Raw genomic sequence first — 21,487 nt, forward strand, 5'->3', positions numbered from 1 at the left:
CATCTCTCCCTCTCTTGCGCCTTTTACCTTTCACTTAAAAATTCCCTAATCTTTTGTGTGATACGCTATTGATTGAGGATCAGTCATGTCTTTTTGCTGCCCCTCTACAGCAAGTGCTGCTCTCCACAGTGCAACGTGGCACCTTTTTGTAGCTGAAAAGACTCGGGGTGTACTTGCTGGTTCATCGCCACAGGTCACAGGGAATCAACTCTGGGACCCTCGAGACAGTCTTTCTTTTCACTTTTCTACCCGACAAACTCCTTCTACAGCTCTGTGCCCTCTCTTTCCTTCTATATTCTTCCACCTATCTGTTCTTCTTTCATGTAGATTTACACTTATATCTCACTTTGTTTTTAAATATGCTTGTGAGTTATATTTATCAAAGCATTCTGGTTAACACTGCACGTATATATGCACAGTATGTGTGAGAGAGAACATAACTTGTGGGCATGTGTGTTCTTTTTTGCTCAAACCACAATTTACCCCCTCTACACCTGGCATTAGAATGCGTCTTGTATTTAGATATGATTTTAACCCGATAACATTTACACCTGGTGTTAATGTGTCTCCAGTGTCCACATTGAGATCCAATTGCTCTGTCCAGCTCAAACAACCGAACGACACCTGCTCGTTTGCACGGGTCCAAATACTGCTCTGTAACTGTAGACTGTTGAATAACTTTGTGAACTGCCATGTTCAGAGCCAACATGTTGTCTACAGAGCCCTCCTACTGTGTGCGTCTGTGTGATGTTGTGCCTTATTTACGCCGATGAATGTTTTTTTGACGGTATAATCATACACAGATACAAAACACACACAGACTGGCAGTTGTAAGAAAAAACTGGTGATCTTTAAGGAACACAAATTTTAAGGATTTTAATATGATTATTATTATTATTATTATTATTATTATTATTTACATAACTTTACTTCAGTCAATGCTTTATTTGTCTCGTGTCCAGGAATCCTTTTTCAGGTTGTTCTTGAATGAAGCCCACTTTTTTAGGTCCCTGGTTTTCCCCTTTTTGCAAAAGTCCTTCCTCAAAGTTTTTGTCCCCCCTAAAACCACGGCCTGCTTGTCTTTTTGTTTGGTTTCTTTATGCTATGCCATCAAGCCACAAAGTGGAAACCACAATGCTCTGAGGACTACCTTGCACCCTCTAGACCAACTGTGGTTACAGAGATACATTTAGGATTTAGGAAGTTTAGTGGTGGGAAGCACGCAAAATAGGTTGTACTCTCTGACTCCTGTGCTTCTCTGTACTGCTTTTGGCACGCAGCACTTTACTGAGAGCTAATGAGTGCTTGGTTTAAAGCGTTTTCTCTGCTTTTCTTTTAACTTCTACTTCGTTTTACATCTTTTAGTATAACGCAATACAATGCAACAGTCCGGCAAACCACAGTACAGGCTCCAAAATGACCAGGAAGTTAACACCTCCATACAAACTGTTTCAACACAAAATGAACATTTCAACCTTTTATTAAGGTAGGATTTGTTGCTGGGATGTTGTGTTAGAATGCATTTGTTTTTCAGCGAAGTGAACCTAAAAAAATGGCAAATTAGTATAATTTCCAAAATGAGATTTCTGTGAAAACTGTACTCTTAGAAAATAATGGCTGGTATTAGATCCAGTATCCAGTACCTTTATTCAGTTGTCCTTCACATTTCCCATTGTTTTCCTTTATTAATATGTTCTCCGGTGTCTTGTTTCCTCTTTTCCAGCACCCATTTTCTGCTTTCTTTCATTATCCCTACCTCTATCCACATTTGTTTCTCCTCTCTCTTTGCCTTTCTCTGTGGGCGAGTCACACTCTTGTCAGATCTTCAAGGCATCACCCCGCGCTTTGTTCCCCTGCATCTCCAATGCGCTGATGAGCCTTGAACAACACACTCAGCCAGCAAACCTTCAAACGTGCCTGGCTGGCATCTTACATGATGGGCTGATGCGCGCTGTTGTTGTTGTTAGGTGCTCTTGTTTTCTGACGCAGAGAGAGAGGGAGAGAGACGGAGCAGAGAGAGGTTTGGCTTTTTCACAGGCCTAAGTCTGCTCCTTTTGTGGAATGTTGGGAAGTGTGAGATATACTCTCTCATGCTATCGTGCTCTCTTGCTCTCTCTGGCTGTCTCTCTTCCTCTCTTGCCAACTATTTTTCTTTCTTCTGTTGCATCGTACTCCCCCCTTCCTCTCTTTCCCTCCCTCCATTGTATTTGAGCTCATGGGTATATGATGAAAGCAGGGAGTCACAATTCATTTCTTTAAGAATTATTAGAAATAAATACTATAGCACATACACTCCATGGACAATGTAGGCATGTTGCCTGACAAGTATTACATTAGAAACATTTGAATGTGTTTGTGTGTCAGACACTTCATACTTCATCTTGCTCATTTCTTTTTCTTCTCTGATTTTAGGTTTGCTAATAAGTATGTTAAACATGCTGTAAACACAACATTGACATATCAGTGGCACGTCAACCTTTCAAGCTGATATGGCAAACTTGTTAGCACACTGAGCAAATACAGTAGGGAGCAGCTTTAGCATTCAATGTGTTCAACAGCTGATCGCTAACTTTCCCATTTAATTTTCAAACCCTTGCGCCAACTTCGTGTTTGTGTCTGAACAGTGTGCAGCCTTGTGAATTTGAGTGACAGCCTATATCTGAGGATGTGAGCCGGTTCGCTGATTGGGAACCTGATTAAGACTTCAACATGTTTGCGGCTGCTTAATCTACCCTCTAAACAAGTCTTTTCTGTCTATCCTCTGTTCCTTGTTATGTGCTGTCTTTTGTTTCATCTTTTTTTGACATTCTCTTTCTCTTTCCCTTTTTCTACGACTCTGTCTAGATGTCTTTTTTGAGATTGATTGATTCCCAAAGTTGTTTTCCATTTAGGCTGCCCCAGAAGCAGAAAGGGACAGAGTAGGGAAAAAATACCAAATTACACCGACACTCACAAGATGCCCCTGCATATGTGCGTTTTATTGTGTTAGTTTACTTGTCTTCATGTTTCACCATTCCTATCTGTCACATTGTTAGTATCTCTTTTTTTAGCGCTCTTGCTCTGTTTCTCTAGCGTCAGACAAACAGCCTTGGTCTGGCACTGCGGTTCTTGTTCAGCCGCCATACACTCCATTTAACTTTTGATGATGCAATGCATGATGGCTCCACCTCATCTTCACAGCACTCCCCCTTCTCTTCCTGTCAACAGCTTTCATTAACACCTGACTGTTAATCCAAATTGAAAAGTTCCAATTCGTAGATTATTGATAAACTCTGCAGATGCGGTGGAAAGCAAAACAGCACTAAAGTTGTTTTGTATTCACCTGGACTGTTAAGCAATCTAGCAGGCCTCTCGCGTGTCAAAGGAGAAATTGATTTGGGGAGTCTATCGTTATTGTTCTCCAAGTGTGAGGCATTACTCTGCTTTGTCTTCTCCCCATCTCCCACAGTGTAGCTCCTCTCCTATTAGCCGACAATAGAAGTCATCTAATTAAAGGCAGGATGGACCTTGACGGGCCAAAGAGCCGGGGCCAGGCCTCCTTTAATGTGGTGGGGCTATTGATCGGCAAGTGGATCCATAATGTAATCTGCATGCCAGTGCCTTAAGTATGGATCCACTCTGAGGAAAGATGAGAACATATTAGCAAGTTAGAGAGACAGGGAAAGAGATGTGGTAGAGTATTTGAAAATAATTCCGAGAGGTGATGGTTTGACAATCGTGAGTGAAAGAGAATCTCAGCCACAGTGGAGATGGACAATGTAGTGGAATATAACAGCAGCCAGAGCGTCTCTTGGCAGACTTAAGAGTAAGGAGTGAGGGCATGATGATGGGCAGAATGATACAGAGAAACAAACACTAGAGAAGGAAAACAAGTTTTTCTAAAAGGGGGTAATGAGTGACTTAGAAATTGCCCCCATGCTGTCAGGTAGCGGCCCGGCCAGGCAGTCCTTCCCCCCTGAGATGAATGGCCTGGAGTAGCCTATCACCGTCCTCCGCTGTGAAGCTGATCTCAGGCTGTACTTGTCATAGCGGGCAGAAAGTGACTAGCAACAGCTCCTCTGTCGCTAGGATTTTGTGTAGAATTCAGCAATTAGCTCTGTACTGAGTGTGTTTCACCACTGTGTGAAAGCAGTGCGTCCTCTGTATAGAATTTATTTTGTCTGTTTAAATACCCAATCAAAAGTTTAAATCACACTAAAACAGACAATGCTGCCAGAGTAACAGGCCTGTTTCATATGAGCAAAACGTATGCTCTGCTTCAGCCTCACACTGTTTTACAGTTTATATTACAGTTCAAAATGTCGTAGAATGCTTTTGTATTTTTTTGTATATCAGTAGAGAAGAAAGGGGAGAGGAAAGATGCCCCCACATCACACTAGCTGGCAACTTTTTCCAACTTGCTGGCTACTCTATATCCTTGTGGAAAGACGTGACAGGTTAGCCATATCAGCTTTAAAGGTGATAAAATGTCAGTGTATTTACCTGGAATTTACTGATGATTTACGTTGTATAGGATAAATGTTCCATACGTCTATGCCACATTAAATGTAACAAATTAGAGTATGAGGCTCCTCATTATCAGCTACATGAGGTACTTAAGCTTAGTCGGTGTCTTACAAGCAGTAATGTCGCCAGTTTCTGTAATGTTTTGGTATTTAAAAAAGAATAAGTGAAGTGCTTGTGGTTATTTGGGAAGATGGAGGGGATGAGGAGCAAAAAGTGCCTGTATGATGGAAGTCCTGTTAGTCCTGTGGAAGATGCTGTGTGTATCTTTTAGCCAGCCTATTTTTAAAACATAAAAACCACTCAGATCCCTAGACACATGCCTTTTCTCGAAAGGCTTCTTCAAACTTTCACTAATGCAAAGAAATGTGCACGTCCTTTATCTCTTGCTTATGCAGGACAACTGCTGTCTGCTAAGGGCACATTTGTAAATTATACACACAATTCAGCTTTTAGGGAGTAAGAGCTTTATGGCACCCATTTTTTCTTTGGCATTTAACATTATTTTTAAAAGTTTGTCTCAGTCCCTTGGTAACAAGACATGCTTTACCAGCTTTGAAAAATGCTGTTAAACCAATGGGGAGAAAATGGGAGTGAGAAATTGCAGCATGCCTCCTTTAAGATTATGTATGTTGTCATTGCGCTCGCTAACTGTAGCTTTGCTAAACATAAACTGTGGTTACTCATTCACTCTGTTAAAAATCCTCGGTAAACAGTGTGAGAAGAGCAGGGCACATTTTGCCTGGGTTATTCAGTTTATGGGAATAAAGGGGACATTCTCTGTTATGCAGCGATAGGGCTGTCCCCGACTGCTATAGTGGAATCAGAATTGTCGAGTCTTGCTTATAGTCGACTGATCGTCGAATCATGTGTTTTTGTGCAGCGGCGGGGAGGTGGGGGGTTACACACGGTAGCTCCGCTTTAATCTTGAGAAGCTGCAGAGCTACAGTCTTTGTTTATTACTCACTGCAACTTACACTGTACTTTTACAGCTAAACAGAGGCTAACCCCAGGGTTAGGGTTAAAATTTTGGATTCATTCACGCACTTTAAAAAGAATTAATAAAAGCATTTTTCTTTTCATATTTTTATTTACAGCTTTCTATGTTGAAATTTATATCATAATAGGCTGCATATTAACTTATTGGGAGAAAAACACTAGTTCTGTGTAAAATGAGATGTTCAGCTCCAAAATGGATGATCCTACTTTCATAACTCCACTGCTAAGTCAATCAGGCTCCGCCCATTGAAGCATCGAATCTTCGACTATTTGGGGTCAGCCCTATTTGACAGTATTTGTTATTTTAGTTGCTGCAGTTGTTTTATTTCAGCCGGCTATTATCGATGGTGATTCCTTAACCCTGCACAGTTGCTAGATATCACTTTGTTCAGCTGCTTTTTGACGCCACACTAGGGCTAGAGCATTTGTTGGAGATATAGAATTAGGCAGTAACACATTGTTGTCAGTATCACATTAATATATTCACTTTATGTATAATTTTAGTGCATATTTATTTACTTTCATGAACCAATAAAAATTAGCAGGTATGGTCTAGTGCTGCAGAACTAGCATTGCAGTAAACTGGAGAATGACCGTTGTCTTTCATTAGTAAACTAATAGTATTTTGTGGAATATTTGTATCTAACTTGCATTAAAAAGGTTTTCTGCCTGAGAGAGACCTTGCTGATGCAGTATAACCACCCTGTGTCTTGTTTCTGTGCTCAGTCTTGCCATGATGTATGCCTTTTGGCAGTTAACTGTCTTCAGTAACCTCACCGTGTCAATTTTATTCCTCCTACACAGCTGTTTCTGTTTTCTGTTAATGCTTGTGTTTCATCCTACATATTGAATGTATGATCATTAGCACCTGTTTGGTGGATTTGTTTAATTATTCACTGATGACGTGCCTAACAAATCCCTGACTTTGTGCAAGTATACCTAGAAGAATTTATGCTATTTTGAAAGTTTGTTTACTCACATGTCTATTTTTGAAAGCATTCTTACTTTATAGCATTTTTACCACACCTGCCTAAGACATAGAACCACACTTTGTACAATGCCTCAGAAGAAGTGCAGCTTATGCCCTCGTGCACACACACATACACACAGACAGGCTGGGTCTGCAATGTCACTGTTTGCAGATAGACTGACTTGTGGCTTGGTGGAGCACCCAGGGACAAAGCTTGGAAGATGGAAACACACTGTCAGTCAGCTGTGATGGAATGCTTTCAGGAGTGTAACACACACACAAACACACACACACACAGAGCACAGACTGAAGCTCATATAAAGAGAAAAGTCTCAACAGAGTGGACAGAAACTATGTCCTTGAATTAGGATTTCTTCATTCCTGCAACAGAAACGTCATTATTCTGCCTCAATGAAATTTTCAGGTTGGAAGCATATCTTGCAGTAAGGAGCGGTTAGCTTTAGCGTTATGCTGTATCGTCTTATTGTCTGCTCTGCATTTCCCCTGCATATCTCTACTCTGATCTGTTGTTTGTAAATGTAAATGCTCCGTATTTGTATAACGCCTTACTAGTCGTTTCGACCACTCGAAGCTTTTACACTACATCTGCATTCACCATTCACTCACATTCATACACTGAGCTTAAGTGCTCAAACAGAAACTAACATTCACACACATTCACGCCAGGGGCAATTTGGGGTTCAGTATCTTGCCCAAGCACACTTCGACATCCACAGCCGCCCCCACTAAATGGAGCTGTAGCTGTGGCACAGTGTGCCCCGCCGTGCTGTGCTAAGCCATACTTGTTTGTATTTCAGTTGCATCCTCACTTCAGGGGATTACGGTGCTGGGCCATTATAATAATAGTTGGCTCAACTGTTGTGGTCTTAGAAACAAAATGCTTGATATAGTCTGGTGTCAGGAGCATAGGAGCCGCTGTCGTTTGGTGTTTTATTCACTCCTGTTACTGTACTTGACATCGTGTAACATATAGGTGCCTCCATTATGTTTGTTGCTTTGTTAATACACTGTAAAGTAACTAAGCACTTCTATGGTCTGTTTAACATAAAAAGACTTTCAACAAATGAGCCACTGGAGCACTGTTATTGTGAAAGTGTCTTAGTCACTGAGCTGTTTTTCTATTTGTATTTCCATTGCATCTTTTTCACCTATCCTGTCCTCCTCTCTCCTCCTCTCCTCCTCCTCTCCTCTCCATCTTTGTATCTATCCATCTGCCTGTTTGTCCGATTGAGCAATCTGTGGAGTGGATCTTGGCCAGTAGGCGGTTAACTAATATCGGCTTCTTTCTCCTCATGGTCTGGCCACCGTTGGTCGAGACTTCTATTCTAAGTCTCCCTCTGATTAACGGCTGTTATTAGCTCTAATGAGCTGCTTAGTGATTACCCGAGCACAGCTGCTGACATCCAGCAGGAACACTGTCTTTTCTACTTTGTTCCTTATCCACTTTTTCTTTGTCTAATTCCTCCTGCTTTAATCATTCGGTGAGATTATCGACTGATGATCGGCATTATTTTCCACCAGACAGCTTGAGATTTGTTCTTCAATTTTCTTTGACGCTCTTTCTCTTTGTCTCCCTCCCGGCTTGAGCTTTGACTCAGGCTCCACTCTCCGCTCCTCTGTTTGGTTTAGAACGCAATCACCATGTTTCTGGGGTTAAGTAATAGCATTTGGTCTGGCAGACATTGAATCAGCTGTGTGGTTTTGACCCCTCAGTCTCGGTCCATCTCCACCTTTCTTTGTGTAAATGTCTCTTTCATTCCGCTGAAATATCTTTTTCTCTTTCATACGTATGATGGATGCCACTTTACATTCATTTTCTACTTCTTTATCCTTAGAGAGGTTACATTCAGTATTCTCATATCTCCACTTTATTGCACATTTAACGGTTTGGCTCCATGACACCATATAACTCTGTTGTCACTCTCATACAAGGCTGCTGGATTATACATCAAACCAAACATCAGAGAGTACACCTTGTTTACCAGGAGATTGTATTCATTATATTTGTCTAGTTGTGTGCTTGGCATTTTCTTAGGAAGAAAACGTAATTAGAAAGTTGCGTTTGGACTTACAACAGGCTAACTTACAGATAAACACAAAACAAAATTATACTTTACTTTTCTTACTTGAATAAAATAACCTACTTAGGGCATTTCATATGAACAAAATGTCTGAACATTACTAATAGGGTTCAGTATTTGGCAGCAAGTCATGTATAAATTCCTTAATGACCAGACACCAGACTGTCTGAGTGTACTAGAGACCAGCACACTGTAGGTATAATAGTCAGCATTGTCCAAATCCTTTCTAAATCCTTTCATTGTGTTAAAATTTGGAGCAACCTACCAGATGTCTAGAGAAGAATAGAATACAGCTTTATTGTCCAGCCGAGACCAGAAAATCAGCTTTGGTCTCACCAGACATATAAAAACATCACTATTACGTCAAACATCTCCACACATCAAAAAGGTGCAGATTAGTGCAGTTTAATCATTAAGTTCATTGCATTAGGTATAAAATATCTCTTATAGGTGTTTTTGTTTGCCAGAGGTACTCTGTATCATCACCCTGAAGGGAGCAGCTCAAACTCAGTATGGAGTGATGGACAGAGCTTTCTGTAAAGGTCATCCTGTAACTTTTGTTGTTGGTCTGTTGTCTTTCCTGCTACTTTGACAATCTTGTCCAAACCAGACAGACATATTAAACATGTGAGTACTCTATCAGGCTGAAAACACTTTCTCCAAGATGTTTTGACTGACCCCAAATTTTCTAAATTAAAAACAGTGTCTGGCCGACTTTTAACATATGGAATCAACATTTTCAGTGAAACTCAGTTTGTCGTCATTATGCGTACCTAAATATTTAAAACGGAGACACTAAGAGTTTTTAAAATCAGGTGTAAAAACTTTTTATTAAAGGAAATGGCATGCGGAGAGAGGTAGGCCAATGCACTTTGTATTTTAGTAGAAATATACTTCTCACAATGTGAGTAATTCTTCTATAATTTTTTCTGCATGGCACAATTTTCACCTAACTCTGTAATGTAGCAAAGGCACAGCAGTGTCATGATTTAAGGCAGGCCAGAAACATTAGCAGAGTTATAACTTATATTAATGTTTAGTGTTTAGATGCTTCAATTTTATGAATAACATCTTGTGGGTTTTCTATTCATTCTATTTAAAGTTGGTTTCATCTTATTCCATTTTCAGGTGTCAGGTCTTTGTTTTTTTTTTCTCTTTTGTATTCTTTTCTTTTGTTTTTGAAATACTTGGACAAGTGTGTGGATGTGTAGGTTGTTTATGACAGATTCAAACCAAACTGAACCAAACCTAACAAACCCTGTTGAAATGGGATTCGGATTCAACCCAGAGGGCACTTCTGGCACACAAGGGAAGTATTTTAGCCGTTTAAATCAAATTGATTTCACTGGTCATGCAGTTGTTTCCATGTGGTAATTGTTTTCCATCATGTAAGAAATGTTCAGCAGGTGGTGACGTGAAACATAATGAAAAAAAATAATATGTGATAATCATTTGCAAAGGATTGCACCACATTTGTTGTTGTTGCTTTTAATTGTGTGGTTTGAATATTACATGTTTTGGCCTACGGTGTGGAAATGGCCGTTGAAACCACAAAGACTGTCGTCAGTGCTTGACAATGGGATATATAAAGCTGAAAATCAATAGATGTGCTTTCATCTGCATCCGGCCTGATCTTATTTCTCCACATTACTAGAGATTCTCTCATTGCTCCTGATAAAAAGCAATAGAGCTCTGAAATGATCCAGAGAAATAGTTCTGTCAAAAAATGATTTATCTTCTGTGAATAATCGCAGGGGTTATTGAATATTTTTAGATTAAGTTAATTACTTGACTATAAAAAGCCATAAATTGAAGCTCTCCTCACTGAGAAGCTTCAGATCTCTCCAAGTCTCTATTTCTCGTTCTGTCTGTCAGCCGTTTGATTGGGAGGTGGGGGGGGGGTCTGTTTTATCATTCTGTCACCAGCGAGAAGCGTTCTGCTTGACCTGATGCAATTGGAGGCAATTGAAACAGTCATCTTACCGTGCTGCTGCGACTGTGGTGTGTTGGGTTGCATCATGACTTTGTGCACATATAGTTCACACACAAAGACGTGCACACATATCAGATATGCGGGCACGTTTGAAACAATAGTGCTCACACATAAAACGATACAGGTACACATACATGCTGCACCTATTCACGCAAATATTCCTGTTCGCATCAGCACAGGGTTACGTCATTAGAGGTGTCTCTCTCAACACTCTGTGTGTCGGCTGCCTGTGTGTTTAACCGCATCTTCTGCCGTTCATAATGTCTGCTTATTACCATTCCCCTAATGTTTTTTCCCTCTAACTAAGCCTTCAGATTACACACGCTAATGACTTAATGGACTGATCCTTCACTTACATCTCAGGAAACTTTCCTTCAGCTCCCAAATGTGTCTTGCGCATTAGGCAGGCACATTTACTGTGCATTGAGTGGATTGGACAGATAATGTAATTAAAACATGTTTATATGTGTGTGTATAAAAGGAGGCAGCCTATATAAAGTGACAGTGTAAGTATGTGATTGAATTCTTCACTATCTGCTTGACACATAACCTGCTTGTTTATACACTACACTGGTTATAGAGGTAGAAGGACATTATGTCACATGAGTGAAATAAGTACTTAAAATAATGGTGAGTTTACGTACATGTTTGGTTAAACAATAATTAAGTTCCAATCCCTAACACAAACACCTGTTCACGAAAGCAGAGTAATGCCTGATCCACTAGTCCATTAAGATGGCAGCCAGTGTTATCACAAGTCACATGTAACGTGTAACCACAGATCCACATGTGGTGTCCTTTTGTTGGATCAGAGTACGGCTTCAGCTAATGATTATTTTTTAAATCAATAAATTTATGTTTAAAAATGTCTGAAAATAGTGAAAAGTGTCCATCAAGTTGTCATGTGTTGTCTTTACATTGCTTCATTTGTCAGACCAACAGTCCAAAACCAAAAGGTATTCATTTACAATCATAATAAAAGAAGACAAAGCAGTAATTTTAAATGTTTTATTTTTTATTTAAAAAGCATACTTAGAGGGGTATTCCAGTGATTTAATATTGCACTTCCATAATGTTGAGAGGCGGATAAATCCTGCCTTTTAGTCCCTAGTATGAGTCTCACCCCAAAAACCATGGATCCTACACTTCACATAGTACAACTTTAAAGTCTCTTTCATTAGACGCAATGAAGTTGCCCACCTCTCCAGTGTGTAACAGACTTTCTGTTACAGATTTTAATCTTAATCTTAAACTAATCTTAAGCGACTACTGCGATAACCCTGATGACATCACTGGGGGTATTTTTTCAAACTTTGGAAAGCGCCCTCCCCAGTCCCAGAAGACATTATGTAACTGTATAATGTGCTGATCCACATGGCGGTTAAACAGAACTTAATGAGTAAAGTTGGTGGAGTGCCTCTTTGAAGAATCATTTGATTAACAAAATTAGCATTGATTATTGTCTGTTGGATGACTTTTTCTTCTTATTTCAATCATTTCAGTAATAGACCAATGATTCAGTACTTTGTACAGATCTACAACAGTCTCCAACGGGTTAGTTAAAGAGACAAATTGGTGCCTCTTGTTTTTATGTCCCCACCTTTCTGCTACACACCTTGATATTTTGGCAAAAGTGTCTTTCAGATTGCTCCTCATGTGGGCACCCTTACAGTGGCTATAAATTATAGGATCTATCAGGAACCGTCCTGTTGATGATTTGTACTATTTATCGCCAATGCCCTCTCCCCGTTGTGCATGCTATCCCTGTGGAAATAGAAAGCTGTGGCGAAACAGCACAAACAAACCTCATTCCAAGCAGTGTTGTGTCCCTCTGGCATTGCCATGGTTACACGGAGTACGCCAGCCAGCTGCGCACATGTTGAACCACACACATCTGTGCTGTTCAAACATCCCACAGGCCAGTGTGAGGGATGGTGATGGGTATGGATGTAGTGCGAATAGAGATATTGACAGAAATTGGAATAGCTAATGCGATGCGGTGGCCTTACTCAACATTAACTAACACTATAAGCTTCCTCATACAAGACACCATCTTACCTCGGGGCAGGCGGATCATTATGTGTCTGCACATATGTAGATATGGTATTAATAGCTGTATTCCATTTGATGTCAAGGACTTACATTATCTTGCCAACAGCTGTGGGGCCTGCTGTTTGATGTATGGACACACAGCTTATAGTGCAGATAGTGGCAGATGAGAAAATTGTTGGAGTGATTGCGTAGATTTTATGGCCTACAGCGTTCGTTATCACTGGTGAGGCTGAAGTTCAGTGCTTTTAGTGACTAAGCTTAGTGGTGTACTTTGAAGAAAAACCTTGTAACTTCCAAGAACTATGAAACGAAGGCACTGGATGCTTTTTTGGAAACATGACACGGAACTTTAGATAAGTGTCTCATGAACCCAAAGATTCTTATAAATCACAGGGCCTGTTTCAGGAGAAAGCAAAGATTTGCAAACACTTATTCCTACTTTGACCTCCAGTCATCACTTCCACTGTTCTCTCTCTCTCTCTCTCACACACACTCTCCCAACCCTACCTTTCTTCATCTCCACCTGCCTATTTTCATATCTTCACGTCTTGTTTCGCATCACTACCACGATTCTATTCTCATCACGCTCTCACCTCCTGTCATCCTGCATATCTGCGTGTGAGCGTACGTGCCTGCAAGTGTTGGTGACACTAGGTTGACTCTTCTTAATTATCCAACAGTATGAATGCCACCTCTCTGGAAAATGTTCGGTTACCCATTAACAACGGTGTTATCGTGCTAATTGTGCCACGGTGGGGAAATCACTTCTTTTTTTTGTTTTGTTTTGTTGCAGGCTCCTAAGTGAGAGGTGGGGTGAGGTGGGGGGTTTGTCAGGGAGGAGGAAGTATTACACGTCTCGCTAGCAGCCAGCATGTGTCTCATTTTTAAGTGTCAGACCTTCGGCTGTGTCACTTGGGTATAAACTGGATTGTGTGATGTTTGGATTCATCGCTCAAAGTGTAAGTCATTAGATTCATTAGATTTAACCTGAAATGCCGCTGTAAATTATAAGAAATGACTGCACCACTGATCTTATGAGCTTTGGATGGTGATATCTTGTTAAAATCTCAAGCTCCTCGCTCTCTCGCTCTGAAACTCCAGTTTACTTGTGATTAATCCGAACCAACAGAAGGTTGTCAAACTCAGGCTCTTTTTTATTTATTTATTGCCAATTGCTTTCTGCAGAGACACACACTCTCACTAACACACACTCTTTATGATTACATCAGGCTAAACTAGCTCGTTTATCATCTTACATCACATTACCTTGTGGCCCATAGTTGTAGAGGGCAGATGGCTGTGTGTGTGTGTGTGTGTGTGTGTGTGTGTGTGTGTGTGTGTGTGTGTGTGTGTGTGTGTGTTTGTACAGCTATCTTTGTGAGGACAAGCAAGGGTTTTTAACCTTTGGAGTGAGGACCATTTTGCAAAGTGAGGACATTTAGGCCGGTCCTCACTTTATTTTCACTGTAATGGCCTCTAGAGTCTGTTTATATGCTTCTCTCAAAGTTTCAGAGAGGTCCTCAAAAAGATGCCAAAATCGAAAATGTGTGTGGATTTTCGGTGTGTGTACGTACTCTGAATACACACACTTTTTGCTCTCTATCGCCCTCTATTGACATAACCGATTTATTGCACAGGAGCAACTTTAACTAGAGAAAGACATGTCTCATGGTTTTTTAGGTAAAATAAAATACATATTATGAAATTTCATTTTGTTTTATTTTACTATCCCTTAGTTTTTAAATATTTAACAAGGTTATAATGTGTTTAACTCACTTATAACATTAAACTACTGTTTAATAGTAACATTAAACTGTAGAAGGATTTTCAGACTGCATGAGATCTATACAACGAAGGTTAAAATGAAGGGCAACTGGACTTGGTTGAAGCTTCAACCAAGTCTAGTTGCCCTTCATTTTAGCCTTCGTTGGATAACTATGACCTGGATGACTGAGAATCTTCATAGACATCTGCATGAGATCTACTTTAAATATAAAATGCTCAATTTTTAAATTCCAAATTGATTTCCTCTTTGTGTATTGCCCATTAGTGAGAAATGTCTGTTATAAAGACATCATCACTTTTTTGCTGTAAGATGTTTCTTCCAATGCAGCAGCTTGTTATATAAATTTCACTTTTTATTGTAAGCCAGTCAGATGTGTATTGAGTTGAAACACATTTGTGACATGTCCCTGCTGAGTTGTAAGTTGCAAAAAATCCTGGTGATTTTGATACCCTCAGAGGATAATATTTTTTTGCATATTTCTACTCCTAGTAAGTACTTATTTGTTATCAAAATGTAAGTAATTTGTGTTTTGAGTAAGATATATGTTATAGAATATCAATTGAATTAAAATATTGTTTCTTTTTAAATAAAAATATGAGTTTAAGCATGACACCTGCATCATCAATGCAGTAGCTGTATATTATGGTTCATTGCTGCAACACATCCTCATACCTAAATGACAAAATAGGTTTATTGTCAAGTGTCCCAAAATTACATACTGTATATGGCTGTTGGAAAGTCAAACGACACATTTGACTGTAACCCACAACAATACACATGCACATTTCCAGTATCAGCACAGAGAGGCTGCTGATCGGCCGGTGTCGTGCCAAGGTAGGTACCACAGATAGAAGGCGTTCCCCCGACAGTTGGAGCGCATGCATTCAGCTGTGAAGGAACTTCGAGTTCAACAAAGTAACTGATAAATATAACATGTAGATTGTTTATTTATCCTTTTAGTATTGTTGTTTTATCAAAAAGGTTTTGCAAAGCAAGCTAATGCATGGCTTCCAGATTTACATTTACATTATGTTGAACTTTATATTTATCTTATAGCAAAATTTTTTTGCAATAGTCTGACAATGATAAAACTGACCACGGATTTAATCACTTGCTCATCCATGTTACTGTTTGGAAGCTAGAACTAGACCCTAAAATGTGACACTGTAAAATCAAAATAAATGGAATCAGATTAACATCTGTGCATTATAGAGGGCGGATACGTTTTATGGCAGAATGCATGTCCAGCCTGGTAGGACCAGTACTGTAATCGCTTTGTGTGTATGAAAATTTATTTGCAATGCAATATTAAATGATTACGATACTAATCCCCTTCCCCTTTAAGGAGGGGGATTCTGAATAGTTTCCAATAATATCTAAAGGCTATCATTTGCAATGGAAACGTGGATTACAAGGACAAAATATTGTCTACAATGCTGCATTCATGTGTTTGCTGATCAACTAATTATTACTGTGATCTTGATTTTACAGTGTTGACTCCGTAGCTATTGGTAGGAGCATCTTCCTTAGAAAAGATTCATAAGGTCATAATGTGACTCATTGCCTTTACTGTACGCATACCGATCATGCTTACTGTCGCGCAAAGTATAGATAAACGTGGTCATTAGACATTTTTATTGTTTTTATTGTGGGCCTACAAAACCTCTGAGGCTCAGGCCTAACTGCAGGTTAATGCAGGCCTGCAAACAGTAACATGGATGACCAAGTGATCGACTCCATGGTCAGTTATAACATCGTCAGACTATACACTGAATTTATTTTTATACTTTTAAGTATTATTACTGTATTTTTAACTGTTTCCAACTGTATAAGCGGTGGACAGTATGTTACTGTAGATTTTCAATGCATTCTGGGAAAATATTACTCTAAATCTAAATACAGTAATATTAACAGACCGCGAAAACCACCACAAACCTCCATTTTGAAATGAAGGACTGTCATCGATTTGAGAATGTTTAGTTTGACACCAGATCTCAATTTTCCTTGCAGCTTTGACATTAGACTGTTCAGGACTGGACTGGATGCAATACGTTAGCGCTGATATTTTATGTGACATTTTACACAGACTCTTCAGTTGTAGCTCTGAATGTGGTGAGTGCAGTTCACTTGTATAAGACCAAATTTAACGTTACAAGAGGCTGTTGAGGGATTGCTGTGTCTGTCTGCTGACCCGGCAGCTGCTTCATAATTAATATCTGATAAGTGGTGAATCTTGAAACAAAAATTGCAGTAACATAACGTTAAGTTAATTGAACTTTCTATTTTATTTAATGGAGCTGTAAGTTTGGGTGTGGAATTAATGTTAACATTAAAGGGGCATTATGGAATTTCCAGCGGCCACTCATGTTGCGGTTTTAAGATTGCAACCAGGCGTGCGCTCGTACACGTGCTCGCTTGAACTCATGAGCGAATAGAATCCAAAACACAAATCACTTTCATAGAGAGATCTCGCAATAAACACAGAAACACCTCACCTAACCTTATCCCCAACCAGGTTTTTACTAGTCTATATGGCCAGTTATAGCTTCTCCAAAGAAGTAAGTATTTTCAGAGAAATCCATTTATACATTGATTGCTGACTGCCTACAACATTGTTAGACTCTCAACTTTAAAACAGATCTATTTATATGTATTAATATATACACACCTTGAGAAAAACACCACCTACTTCAGAATCCTGATTGTGGATTTCAGCTCAGCGTTCAACACAATGTCCCCTAAGAAAATGATCAGCAAACTCAGCACTCTGGGTTTAAATACAACACTCTGCAACTGGATAGTGGACTTCTCACGAACGGGCCCCAGTCAGTTCGGATTGGCGGACTCACCTCCACAACTCTAGTGCTCAACACGGGAGCCCCCCAGGGCTGTGTGCTCAACCCCCTCCTGTTCACGCTGTACACCCACGACTGCATCCCCCGACATGGATGAGACTTCATATGGGGAGGAAATTCATAATCTTGTAGAGTGGTGCTCAGAGAACAACCTACCGCTCAACGTCAGCAAAACCAAGGAGCTGCTCATTGATTTTAGGAAGAAGGAGATAAAGACACACACTCCTGTCGGCATCAGTAGAGCTGAGGTGGAGCAGGTGAATAGTTTCAAGATCCTGGGAATCGGCATCACAGAGAACCTGACATGGTCGTCTCACATCTCCACTCTGGTGAAGAAAGCTAAGATACGACTGGATTTCTTGAGGAAGCTTAAGAAGACCAAATTCCCACGCCAAGTCCTTGTCAGCTTTTACAGGGGAGCAACAGAATGCATCCAGACTGGAAACGTCACTAACATGGGATGTGCACAGCCCAGGACCGGAGAGTTCTGCAGCGGGTGATTAAAACACTCAGAAGATCAACAGAAGATCATTGGTACCCATCTCCCGAGCATCAGTGATATCAGTGAGGTGAGGTGCCTGCAGAGCCCAAAGGATACTAAAGGACAGTTCCCACCTAGCCACAGCCTGTTCACCCTGCTGCCTTCTGGGAAGAGATATAGAAGTTTCTGCTGCTGCACCACCAGATTGCAGAGCAGCTTTCCCCCCCAAACTATCAGACTCTTAAACTCTAGTTCATCCTCAGCACTGCTCCAGTGATGATAGTTTATTTCTGTTATTTTTATATAATTAATTGTTTCCTGTCTGCTATGTAGCAGAAGGGAGTTATAAAACTCAATTTCACTCTACAACTTGTTATATTGTGAAAATAAAACCTACCTACCTACCTAAATGTTTGCTTTACTGAGAGAAAAAATGTGGTTTCTTGTTTATACATTCTTGATTCAATAACACATAATGTTAGCCTACAGAAGGCAGAAGCCATATGTTAGCTTGCTTTGCAAAACCTTGTTGATAAAACAACAATACTGAAAGGATAGATTAAACAATCCACGTTATATTTTTCATCTACTTTGGTGAACTCGAAGCTCCGCTGTCACCACTGAATGCTTACACTCCCGCAGGCAGGAAATACTTCCTTTCAGTGGTAACTAACGTTAACTTTGCACAACATCTGTCAGCTACTGAACCCAGTAGGTTATAGACAGTACCTGGCACACAGGTAATACATGTGCTGAAACTAAACAACAGTGACACAATAAACAATATGTGCATATATTGGTGCATTGTTGGGCGGCACGGTGGGCCAGTGGATAGCACTGATCTCACCCCGGTTGCAGCACTGAAAAACAAATGTGAACTAATAAAGCTGACTCTGCGCGAATTAACCCAGCAGATGCGACACCGGCTTACACAGGGATAGTAATAAAGTCAGTCTTGCGCAGAGGTGGACGGCCCCGCCTCACTGTCGTGTCAAATGAGAGGATGAAGAGGGACTATCCTTCTAGGCACGAGAAGAGAAAGAAGCTCAGTGAGAGTGAAGTGCAGGAACAGCAGGCAGGTAAACTTGTGTTCGCTCCTCTCAGAGTCTGATGTCAGCAGGTAACAGTAACAGTAGCCTAATGTTCAGTTAATGTGTAGCTGCTGTGAATTTCTGTCTGTCTGTCCTGCTAACCAGCTGAGAAGCGCAGCTCTTGTCTGTCGTGTCTTGGTTTCTTGCCAGACTGTGACAGAACAATGTTGAGTAAAAATACAACTATTTATTATGTTTGATAACGCAGACGGGCCACAGTGTTTATAAACTGCAGCTCGGAAAAGATGACCGCATTGCACGTGGAAATGCGTTCATATTCACGGCCTAAAAAATTTTATTCACGCATTCCAGCAATAAACATCTGTGAACCAGTCCAGACAGGATGTGAGGGCACTCCTCATACATCATTTTAAAACAAGACAGTGAAGTTTATTTCCAACTCTGGACTAATGCAAGATGGGAAGCAGTGGATTTGCATTACATTGACAAGGGCTTTGCTTAAGTTTGTCAGTGGAGTAAATTTGGGATCATCAGCCAGTACAAGAACAGACTCCAGCCAGTCAGCCCAGCTGATCCACATCCGGCCTCAGTCAGTGCGAGCACAGACCCGGTCCGGACGTCTTTAGCGGGTCCCACAGACCCAGGTGAAACACAGGCAGCCTCAGACATTACCAGCGCAGCCAGAGATGAACAGCCAGCATCAGACCCTAACGGAACAGTTGCTGCTTCACCAAATGACCCGGCAGACTGGCCCCCGGTCTTAACAGACTTCATGAGGACTGAGTTAGTGCCAGAGGTCTGTTCAAAGCAGCTCTGGACTTTTCTAGAAGAGGTTTCTATTCAGGCTAATTAAAGAGGGAGGACTGTAGTGAGAGCATTGTTGTGTCAGGTGTGACTGTGCAGCAGCTCTGTTTTTGTCTGTGGCCGAGTGCTAACGTAGCTGCTAGAGCTTTGCAATATAAACATGTGAAAACTGAAGCCAACCTCGCTCTGTGTGGGACTGTGAGTTGCACTTTATCAGAGGTGCAGACGTTAACATGTGGATTTTTGATGAGATTGTGAATTGAGAAGTGTTTCAGTTAGTTTTGACCTCCTTGTCCAACACAACCCGTGCACATGCCCAAAGTCCAAAATGAGGTCGGTCTGAAGGGGGAAACTACTACAAGAGCAGAACACAGGCTAATCCTCCCACAGTATAGGAAATATCCACTTGTACTCTTCCTTATTGTGATTCACTGTAACTTATAATGCTGTCTGGAGTGAATTTAAAAATAAATACTGTGTATAGATTTTGATGTGTAGTACTTTTGATTACTTAAGTATATTTTAAAACCAGGTACTTTTTTACTTTTACTTGAGTAACTTTTTTATGTGGTATCTGCATTTTTACTTAAGTAGGAAAATCGAGTACTTCTTCCACCACTGTATTTACAGCAATAAGCCAAAATATTACATTCAGGCATCATGCCCACAACATGGGACTTACATAAGTTTGCATTAAGTTAGTCAACTCTTATAATTTCACAGCACAAACGCCCACTTGCTCATCACTCTCTCAAGATAATTAATCAACATCCAACACTACGGAATAACGTTAATAAAAACACATGCTTACCTTTCTGTTAATTAAACATCTATATAGCCTCAGCATCCTCTCCCCTGCTTCTTGTTCTGGCAGCTCCGTGTCCATTTAAATAAAGCATTTTAAATCATCTATTAACTTTCTCCTCCACCAGTATCTCTCCCTGATTTAAAGTTCTGTCCATCATCCTGTCCGGTCCTCACGCTGCTCACGTCTGCTTGCAGGTGCAGCTGCGCGTTAGCATCGCTGCTAACGTAACTTTAACCTTCACTAGCTTTGCTTTGCTCCGAATTTGATTGTTTTATGGCGATTTAATAAGTTAATAAGCTCATGTGCACAAAACGCCAAAGCTTCAATTGATTAACGTATCTCTCTCGCTCCCCCTCCCTCTCTCGGTCCACGTAAGTGGACTGGGCGCGTTCCATTTCTGTTTGGGCCGTCTGCCGTAAGATGGCTTGATTCCATTTCAAATTTCTGCCAGTCGGCCGTGAAATGAATCCAAAGGCCACTATTTCTGTTGAGAAAGGGTGTTTTACAGCCTGTGATTGTAAAATATGATGGTGCTCATTTAATTGTATATTTCTAACAATATCTGGCTGAGGATATTTACTTATAAAATCACTTTTGCTAAGAGAAGGGGTCATCAAACTGGACTTTTATTCCCTTATGTAATCCCTGCACTTGTCACATATACCATATATATATATATATACATACATATATCACATATCATCAGAATGGGCTTTTTATTGTGCATTCAGCCCCCACGTCACATTTCATTTCTTATCTTTATATATTTTCTACACATAATTTATTTGTCCATAGCAAATCCTATAATTAATTTGTAATGTCAATATTTCATTTCTGTTTTATTTCCCATTTAAAAATAATTTATTCTGTATCTCATTGTTATTACCTTTTATTATTTTTATTATTCTGTGTTATGCTTACTCTAGCTAACAGAACAGATTATAATTGTCATGCTGATATAAAATCTTAAAACCAAGAATAAATACATTTACAAACCCATCTTCAGGGTTGTGTAATAGTAGTCTATGCAGTATTGGATGACCTGTAAATAAGAATGAGTTGGTCTTTTTAGCCATAACCCA

General features: G+C 40.2%; 1 protein-coding gene across 4 annotated transcripts in view; it reads left to right on the plus strand.

Annotated features, from left to right (window-relative positions):
- Nucleotides 1-21,487, plus strand: part of tbc1d22a (TBC1 domain family, member 22a) — a 155,595-nt gene that overhangs the window by 40,023 nt on the left and 94,085 nt on the right. The window contains exon 11 of one of the 4 annotated variants that reach the window (XM_038738355.1): nucleotides 111-14,509. The exons of the other annotated variants lie outside the window; for them this stretch is intronic. Within the exon in view, the coding sequence (XP_038594283.1) occupies nucleotides 111-397 (287 nt within the window). The 3' untranslated portion in view covers nucleotides 398-14,509. Of the gene's footprint in view, nucleotides 1-110; nucleotides 14,510-21,487 lie in introns of those variants that run through there. 4 annotated transcript variants of the gene reach the window in all.

This window comes from Micropterus salmoides, unplaced genomic scaffold (genome assembly GCF_014851395.1).
Source record: "Micropterus salmoides isolate LMB-PRFRI ecotype aquatic unplaced genomic scaffold, ASM1485139v1 Ms_hic_scaffold_23, whole genome shotgun sequence".
NCBI classification, from domain to species: domain Eukaryota; kingdom Metazoa; phylum Chordata; class Actinopteri; order Centrarchiformes; family Centrarchidae; genus Micropterus; species Micropterus salmoides.